The 10045-nt window shown below is 35.3% G+C and overlaps 1 protein-coding gene across 1 annotated transcript; it reads right to left on the bottom strand.

The window, feature by feature from the left end:
- Nucleotides 1–5680: 5680 nt before the first annotated feature.
- LOC126032417 (protein ECT2-like) lies at nucleotides 5681–8817 on the bottom strand. The gene is made up of 2 exons (XM_049790090.1): nucleotides 6139–8817; nucleotides 5681–6097 (listed from the first exon to the last, which is right to left on the bottom strand). The coding sequence occupies exons 1-2, from the start codon at nucleotides 8790–8792 to the stop codon at nucleotides 5875–5877; spliced, it is 2877 nt and encodes a 958-aa protein (XP_049646047.1). The 5' UTR covers nucleotides 8793–8817; the 3' UTR covers nucleotides 5681–5874.
- Between the last annotated feature and the right edge of the window lie 1228 nt (nucleotides 8818–10045).

Raw genomic sequence — 10045 nt, 5'->3', positions numbered from 1 at the left:
AAATAGTTCAAGTTCTCAAAGTTGCTGATCCAAGAAGTAACAAGAGAAAAAAAAGTGGGGGTGGGGACAATGTAGCAAAATACATAGATAAAACAACAAAGACACAGAACATACGGCAACATACATTTTGATAATTCTTTTGAGTTGGCTCATGAAAAACTATGTTTATAGGTTTGAAGGCATGAGTGAACCCTAGAATCAAATGGTCCCTTAATGCTGCCAAGAATAACCTTTACCATCCATTTTACAGTACTAGATAGGACCCAAGTAGGTTATAATACTCCTAAAGCCTAGACCATTCTTCAAAAACCTAAGGACCAAGTTATTAGGACACCAATGTCCTAATAGCATCAGTAGAAGTGATCCCTGTCTCCACTTTGACCCACATCATCTCAGTTGAAGGCCTATATAAAAATAATAGTATAAAAACAGGAGAGAAAACACAATGCTGCAAAAATTAGGGCATGGGATATTATAGTATCTACCTGTAAGAGAGCTATATTTGCTATAAAAAAGCAAGTCAAAGAAGGAATAAAAAAAGGACAGAGTGGTGGTTAAATTGATACAAGGTAACTTGGAAAAGTTAATTAAAGTGATATAACCATACTTAGAAAGCTGAGTTTCAAAACAAATTATAATAAAAATATACAAATAAAGCTACTTATCCAAATTAGATGAAATAGGTAAGCTACAGAAATTATTGGCAACAAGGCAGAAAAATGTCGAGACAATGATATCAAAAAAGGGATGCATAAGCTATTTGAATAAAAGAAACAAAATATAATGTAAAAAAGAGAGAAGAAATCTTTTTTTAATGTAATTGTTATTTTGAACATAGTGGCTTACATATTGTTGACAATAATATTTTAGGTACATATTTACATAAAATCAGGGGAATTCCCATCACCGATTTATCCTCCCTACACCTCCGTTTTCGTCCTACCTCCCATATCTTCCTGCCTCACCCCTGGGGCTGCTAGAAAATGTGGTCCCCTCTGTACCTAGTTTACTACTTAATGGTCTTGCACCTGTTTGGTCTTGGTGCCTCCCTTATTTCTCACTCTAACTAGGAGGCAGGACTAGATAGTTCAAGTTATGTGGTTTTGTTTGAAGAAGAGAAATGTAATAAACTGGGGTAAAAGTCTAATACTTCGAAAATGGGCGGAATCCTTCTAGAGGTTCTCATCATCGGTTTGAGAGATGAAGGAGAAAAATAAGGTGAAAAACCCCAACAGTACAAAAAGAAGTGTCAAATATCCAGTGAGCACTCCAACAATAACAATGATAAGCACCACAAAAAAAAGTCATGGTCTTGAGATAAAAAACATGGCAGGGCACATAAAGAAAGAAAAGAAAAGAAGGAAAAAACATAAATATAAATGGGGACAACAACTTCAATAACCATACCAAAACAAGGAAATTGACAAGAAGTAGATAGGTAAATAAAAATAAAAAAATAATAATAATGAGTATATAAAAATAATATATAAAAATAATAAATGTTTTGTGCTTTTTGCTTATTTTTCCCTCCTGCAATGGCACAGTAAATATTGGGGTCATTCAAAAAGGAATTCACTTGGCCTAAGAAATATGGGGTTTCTCCACCCTTGGAGTATATTGTCATGGGATTAACTATAGACTTCGTTCAGGTTCATTTACTCTCCCCTTGGTAATTTCGTGGTGTTTGGAAGACTTCTGCTCCTTCCTGGGTGATAAAATCAGACCTCTATATCTAGAGATCTCAGTATCTGCACAGGTCCAGGAGTGGGATTTGTGATGAAGTCTTTCTTTGTCGTTCTAGAAGTTCTGTTCTCTCAGTGTCATTTTAATCCATCTTCTGTGGTTGGTGGTTTGGTCTTTGCACTGATCCTAGGATGGAACCTAGGATAGCGTCTTTCATTGTGTTTTCAGAAGCCCCATTCTGTTGCAATTGTCTCAGCCATACCTTTGGAACTGGGGATCATGGTTGTTGTGCAGGTTGTAATTCAAACCCTAGACTAGGGCTTTTTTATTTGTCCCAAGATATATACAGTACAGTCATGGTTCTAGTAGCCAGTCACCTGTAAATCGTGATCTTGGCTTTTGGACCTACCAAAGGGTGACAAGTCTTCTGATTTTGTCTTATCGTTAGCTGGTGAGGTAGAATAACTTGCTCTTAGGTCAAGTTGTTCCCATTTTCCTCCTTGTCAGGATATCATATTAGAGCTGGCACTTTTTGGTGGCCCAGCAGTATTAAGGATGTCCCGGATGGGATTTGTTTCCCATAGCTGTTGTGAAGAACTTTGTTGTTTCTATGTCTGGGATCCAGGGTTCAAGGCTGGACAGTTGGTGTCTAATCACCTGGGATCTAAGTTGGGTCTGCATGACATATTTTCAAGGTGGGAGATATCCCTCTATTTTAAGCAAGTATGAGTTCTTATCCCTAGTAGATAAGAGCTCGTTTTTATATGTAGGACTTCTCCTTTTATTAGTGTGCCTTTGCAGGGAGAAATGGTGCTACATTATATTGTCGGTGCATTTGGGGGTGGACAGAGAAGAAAACAGAAACAAGTCATACACCCAAAAAAGATAAAAATAGGAATAAAAATATATGAGCTCACCTATGTATATGTAGAACAAACATTTTAAAAAAACGAATTAACAAAATAATTAAAGGAACAAAGTGATGCAAGAGACTACTTTACTTTTGGGGAAAAGCAGGTAAGGAGTTTGTGTAATACAGGTCTTATACTTATGTTGGAAATTTAGGTTTCCCCATTGTCTTTTGGGATTTTCTTATGGTGTGTGGATTCCCAGGCACCTTTCCATCACAACCCCTGACCTTCTTGAGATTGGTAAAAGATTTGAGGCAGGGAGGTCTTGGAAGAGCTCTTGCATTGGGGATACTTTTAGAGCTAAGTCCGGTTTCAAGTAACAGTCCACATTAAGGGGAGTTGGTAGGGAGTGCCGCGCATCATGAGTCTGCAGGGGAGTTGGTTGTCTTTTCTTGCAGGGGACGAGGTGTGGGTTTGACTGGTGTCCCTTCGCTTGGGTACTGGGTATTGGTTCGTTGGGGTATTGGTTCGTTGGGGTAGGAGGTCAGTCTTGATGCCTAATGGATTAAGAACTGAGGGTGAAGAGTTTTAATACGGTGGGAGGTCTGGATGGGATTGAGGGGTGAAGGGATAGTTGGATTTCCAAAGGGGAGAAGGGGAAAGTATATGGAAGGTGTAGGAAGGACGAAAAGAGAAAATACATTAGAAAGAAAGTGAGAAGAGGAAAAAAAAGGAAAAGAGAAGAAAAGTAAAGAAAAGAAAAAAGAAAGTAGAAGAAAGGAGAAAATAGCAAGGGAATGCTAGTTTGCTTGAATGTGTTCAATGAGTAGGGCTTGTAGTTTAAGTGTGTATGTCACAGTTGCTGCTTCAGAGGTCTTACTGGTCATGTGCTTCAAATCCTAAAAGACGGTATAACCTACAGATAGAGTGTATGTTAAAGAGTTTTCTCGGGGCATTCTCTTAGTGCAAGCTGGGTATGGTATCTCCTGTGACAGAGCCCAGAGATGCCATCTTAGTTTATCTACTCTTTGTATCCAAGAACGCCTGTGGATAGAAAAGCTGAGAGGTTATTTTAAATATAGTAAGAGTAAGGCATTAAAACACAGTGTTATGAGATGTTTCCATTGGAGTCAGTGATTTCCCGTGGTATTCTTTACCTGTGATCCTGTATAAGATCCCTAAGGGATTATTATGGGCCTCTGTATTAGAAGGCTGATTACATACCTGTTCTCTCAATGCTGCTGTTTCTGCTGTTGCTGGTTTCTTTGTGGTATAATGTGTTGTCAAGAGTTTGTGTTGCTTCTTTTTCATGTATTTTGGACCCTACTCCCGAGTATATGTTGACTATTACAGTGTTTGGAGTTTCTACCCTGTTAAACCCTGTTATTTGGTTGTTGAGTTAATATTAGTTGTCTATAAGGTGTATGTTCTAGGTTTTTCAGAATAGTGCTCTCATTCTGTGTTTATCTTTCGTCTTCTGACTTACTTCGTCTAACATAATATGTTCTAGGTCCATCCATGTTGCTGCAAAGTCTGATTGTAGTATTCCATTGTGTATAGATACCACATCGTAATGATCCATTCATTTGTTGTTGGACATCGAGGTTGGTTCCAGGACTTGGCTATTATACTGAGTGCTGCGATAAATAGTGGCATGCACACATACTTTGGGATGAATGTCCTTCCAACTTGGGGGTAGATACCTAGGAGAGCAATTGCTGGGTCAAATGGCAGCTCAATTTTGAGTTCTTTGAGCACTAAGAGAGAAGAAATCTTATCAGAACTATCGTAGTCCATTAGGAAATGCAGTATTAGGATACTGTATATCACAGAAGGAGAAAATGAAAAAAATACAAACACAGAGTTTATTAGAAAAAACGTTAAAAATGTTATAATCCTAGAAAATAAAGTAAATATACAAGTTCATAAGCTAATAGAATATGTCACTATTTAAATTAATAAACTATTAATAAATAGTCATGAAAATACCAGGAGCTCAATTCAAAAAAATAATATTTAAGGCATCTAAGGTAAAAATAAATTTAATTATATTTATATTTCTTTTTTTTTAGGTTTTAAGTATTTATTTACACAATTCTTACTAATACAACTGCTTTGAAAATTTATCAGTAAATGATCATTTACAATTCAAAGGTGTTACATACATGGCATAGAAAAAAATTCTACATAGCCACACTAAGTAAAGCAGATAATAGAAAACTGTTAAATGACAATCACATTTACAGTACTTTGAACAGACAGAAAATAAAAATGCATTTATTCATGTTATAGAAAGCTATTTTTATGTTACTAATTATTAAACTTGTGAAAGATAACATAAGGGTTTGAAAACTATTTTACAAAAGCAAATAAATGTATTTCCATTTTACATTTGAATATGTAACCACGATACAAAGTTGGCCATACAAATATTTAAATATTTTAAAGCGTATTAGTGGAACTAGTGCCAACAATAGAATTATTTCTGAAAGAATGTTGAATTTTTACCACAATTTCATCACGGTCTGTCCTCCAAAATAAATCCCAACACTAACTAATCAACTAAATAAGTATTTGCTATAGATGCAATCACCATATATATATATTGCTTTTAAAACAGCTATAAGTGTACACCAATATCAAGTTTATGCAAAATATACAGTATTTTTCAATTTCTCTGTCCATATCTGAACTCGCAAAAGTGTTTTGGAACAATCCCCGACTACTTATTTTGTTAGTAAGGACAAATCTTTCTAAATACATACATTAGATCATGAAAACAGTTGAAAATACAATGAAGGAGCAATCAATTCACTACTATAAATAGCATATGTAACATAAGATTCCAATAATCTAATCTATACAAATTTTTATCTAGCAAGTACTATATTTCCTAATTTCTGCACAAATAGATATATAAATATGTAGTTCTCAAAATTCATTTGTGGACATTACACAACATTACACAGCGGTATTTTACATTCATCAATAAAAATTACTGTATTAGGTTGTAGGGTTACAGATATTACAAATAACTTAAATTATTGGTTTCTAAATGAAGAAAAAGTGAAATGGCACAGCGTAGTGTTACCTATCTTCTTTCCAGCTTACACCAAATGCTAATAACAAGTACCATTTAAGTCAGTTTCTCATTTAAACGTGAAGTGTTTGTAAGTTTCCAGAAATTTAAAAGTTCTTTCAAACTTCATATCAAATGAGTTGTAGATCTACTTAAAGTATGACTTCTTCTTTCAAAGAAGGAAGGAAGGCTGACAAGGGAGGGAGATGGAATGCCATTAAACTTCACGAGGCTTGTTTCCATTACTGGTTGGCATATCTCCTAATTCTTCACAAATGTCAAAGATGAGTTGGATAGATTTTTTTTGAAATTTGAAAAATTAACATTTCCTTCTAGTATTTCTGAAAATCTAGCTCGTGAGGCAGATTGACGTATAGATGGAAACCAGGAGTTTTGCGAGCACCCACCAGTAGAGTTTGAGCGCTGAATATTAACATGTTTAGAAAATCCAATTACATTGCTTGTGGAAACAGAATGGGTAATCTGAGCCCACCAGGACTGGGCTGAAAGTACCCAGAGCAGTGTGCTAATGATGACGTGTTAGATAGACGACTCAATACATGCTTGTCATTGCTGGAAGGACTTCTTCCTTCCACAGAACTTTGGGATGTCATAAGAGCTCTACGTAAAGCTCTTTTGGGTGTTTTGGAAAAAGAGAATGCTCTCGTAACTCTTTTTGATGTCTTTTTTATTGCTCTAGAAGCTCTACTCAATGTACTGTCCATATCTTTTGTATTTATTTCAAAGGCTTCAGGATCAGCAGTGTAAATAAGGTTCTCAGCATCTGCTTTACAAATGGTGTTGGCTACATGTCGACATAGCATCTTTAGCCAATTTTCTTTTGGAAGTTCCTCTGATATCATCTGGAAACTAAGCAGCACATTTGCCTGCTCTGTTGGTGGTCTCACAAGCAAAGCAAAGGCATTACGGCAATCTTCTGTCTCTCTTATATCCAGTACCTTCTTAATTTGAGAAAGAGGCATTAGATGAATATGCTTAAGAGAAGCTGTAGGTCTGGTATTACCATGAGGACTCCTAAAAGTGCCAATAACTTTGTGTCGTTTTCTTGCTATCTCCAAGCAATCATTGAAGAGAAAGAGAGTCACTTGTTCTCCTCTGTCACAAGGGTGCTCACCTAGAGAAACAGTTTCTATTCGATGAACTAAGCTTCGATGAGAAGACAAAAGATTAGCTGGACATCCATCTACTTCATAAACAACATCAAAAATTTGTTTCTGGGCTTCAGTTTTCCTTTTATCCTCATTAATATGCGTCATGACTTCCTTTAGTGATTCAATAGCTTTTTCTAACGTGCTTTTGTCAGGATTTTCTTCAGCTGTATGCTTCTTAAGATCATTTAAAAGTAAAGCAACACTGGGTAACCTCTGTACTGGTCGGATAAGAAGCTCAACAAGGCTTTGCCGTCCACATTGTGGTTTAGCTTGGTTTATCTTCAGAAAGGCATGAAATCTTGGTTTTTGTTTTTCACATTTAACAATTGTTTCCTTGCTCATTTCAAAGAAGTTTACAAAGGGAGGATAAGTTTTTACCAAATCTTTTGAATATTTAAGAAAAATATCACCAATGCTTTTGCTCTCATCCCAATTAACAATAAGGTCTTCAAGATCATCCTTTGTCTTGGTATGTACATCAAAGATATCTGGGATACTACCAAAAATAGTTTTAATTTCTTCTGGTGCAAGGATAGGCCCACCACGTTGTCCTTCCTCTTCCAAAGGTACCTGAAATAACTGAATAATTGTAGCCAATATATTTACATAATTACTTTCAGTCTGATAGAGCTCTTTTGCAACCTGCCACCTGGCTGACTGCTTTAATGGAACTGGAGTGGAACTTTTTGAAGACTTGGAACAAGACTTAGGAGTATCTCCATAGTTAATGCTAGATTCTGGTGTATTGGAGATATCTAGTAAAGATCCTATAGAAAGGGAATGTTCAGCTGATGGCCGCTTGCGGGGAGGGAAAGGGGACAGGTCTGTTTCTCTTGAAAGCTGAGCAAGTGTCTCTTTTAATCGACGTCTTTTGCGATTGCTGTTTGGTGTGTTTAAAGATAGCAGTGATACTGATTTCTTGAGTTCAGGAGTATCAGTCTTTTCATATAGATACATAGTTTCTCCAGCCCGGGCATCCATTTGAATGCTTCCCCAGAACCACTCTTGCTTGACAACATAAAGTTTCTTTGAAGGTTCAAATGGAAGTTCTTTCACTATATTTTCTTCTACTATGAGGTGAGTACATCTTTCATCTCCAACTGGTAAAGAGCTACCTCCTTGCATTTCAGTCATTTCTTCCATGTTGATTTTCTCTTCATCTGAAAATCCCAGAAAACTTAGAATGCAATCTTGAAATGGTGGAACTTTAAACTCATTTCTAAAGTCATCAACTGCTGCACAGAAATTCTGTTCATTCCGCCTTTCCCAAGCTTTGTAAATCCATTCTGGCTTCATAATTGGAGTGCCCAGGCTCACAGCAATCCTGAATTTTGCTCCTTGGGTACAATTTGCCACCAAATGTGTCACTTTTGAATTAAACTCTTTTCGAATCACTCCACCCATGTGATGGACCAAAGTCACCAATTTAACCAGTTCTTCTTTCTTCCTGAATCCAGTAAAGCATAATGCTAGATTCATCATACTTGTACAATAGAGAGGCCGACATGAAAAAGGCAATGGCGCTCCATTTTGTGCACAGTTTAATACAACTGGTGGTCCAAAAACTCTACAATCAGTCTTATGTAAGTCATTAAAGACAGTGTTCTGGAAGTCTGTGACTAAAAATACATTTTCAAATTCTGGAGAATCCAAACTTTCAAATTCTTCCACTGATTCCATCTTGACAAAGGGTACTTTGATTTCCATATTAACAACACTTTTTATTAATTTTTCATCCGATTTTCCAGGACAACTTTCTTTTATCTTTAAAACAGGGACTTCCATTATTTTAATAGTCTTTAAGGCATTTATAAGTTCTTCATGTTTTCCAGCTTCTTGAACTAATATCATTCTCGTTTCAATCTGAGGCATTTCTTCTTCAACATATGGAGCAGATACAATAAATATGTTTTCCTTAGAAGTGTCAGTAATTTTTGAATCCAAAATGGAAGAGTCTGCCAAGCTTGTTCTTTCAGTAGAGGATGTTAATACACTGTTGTCAGCCATTGTTTAGTCTTCTATATTGGCACTCTCCAAAGCTAAGAAAAAAAATTAAGGCAGGCCCGGGAAGGAGTTCCACCGCTTCAGGCGCCGATTCCTCTCACAATCGACGCCATTCCGCTCCGAAGGAGACCGCAGCCAATTCCATATTTATATTTCAAGTAGGCTTTCATCATATAGTATCTCTCAGCAGAAATTCATAAAAATATAGTATTTATTAGTAGTAATACTATAGACCAGGAGTTAATGACTCTACAATTTCCATATGACTCAATAACAGCTTAAACAATGTCTACATAATTTTCCAATAGTTAAAAATTTAAATTATTAATATAATAAAATTATTAGGTAGTAATAAAATATAATTAATAGAAATATGAAAAAACTAAATTAAAAGTGTAATGCCCAGCTCAAAAAATTAATAACCACATTTAACTAATTGGATTAAGCTCTTAAGTAAAAATAAATAAAATGTTCAGAGAAATTAAATGCCACATTTGTTTTTTAAACTTTTTTGTGCATTGAATGCCTAAAAATGGGTTTTAGGATCCTTATTTCCTAGAACATTATAAAAATTAATCTCATATATATCAAAATCTTATTTATGTTAACAAAAATCTTTAAGTAGTCATCAATTTTATATAATTGAAATATTGGCTACATTTATGTATACATTTTAATATTACTTAAATATATAAAAATTTATATATATATTTACATATATATATATATCTTAATTTATATATATAATTTATATATAGCATTAAGGGAAAACCATATTATTATTCTAAAATACATGTATACAATAAAATTTTATAAGTCAATGTATTTAATATGCCATTTATATATATTTTAATATTATCATATTTTCTTAGCTAATGAAAACTAATGATATTTTAAAAGCTAACTTATTTGGTAAAAAATTGAGTCTCTGATTGTATTGCTGTTTCACAATGTAGTTCCTGTTTTGGGGGTACCATACTTGACTTTCTTCAGGTTTACTTCTTTTTGTGTGTTCAGGAAACATTTCTGGCAGTGCTCACAGAATTATACATGGTGCTAGAGGTTGAAATTGGATCAATTTGGATCAACACCTATACTATCTTTTTGATCCCTATACTTAAATTTTTGGGGGTCCGCACTCATTGACACTCAGGGGTTACTCCTGTCTATGTACTCAGAAATCTGTCCTGGCTTTGGGGTAAAGTATGAGATGCTGGGGATAGAACCCAGGTCTGTTCTGGTCAGCCTTGAGCAAG

The sequence above is a fragment of the Suncus etruscus genome, chromosome 16, assembly GCF_024139225.1.
Source record: "Suncus etruscus isolate mSunEtr1 chromosome 16, mSunEtr1.pri.cur, whole genome shotgun sequence".
Taxonomy (NCBI): Eukaryota; Metazoa; Chordata; class Mammalia; order Eulipotyphla; family Soricidae; genus Suncus; species Suncus etruscus.
This window is presented reverse-complemented; position numbering and strand designations above follow the sequence as displayed.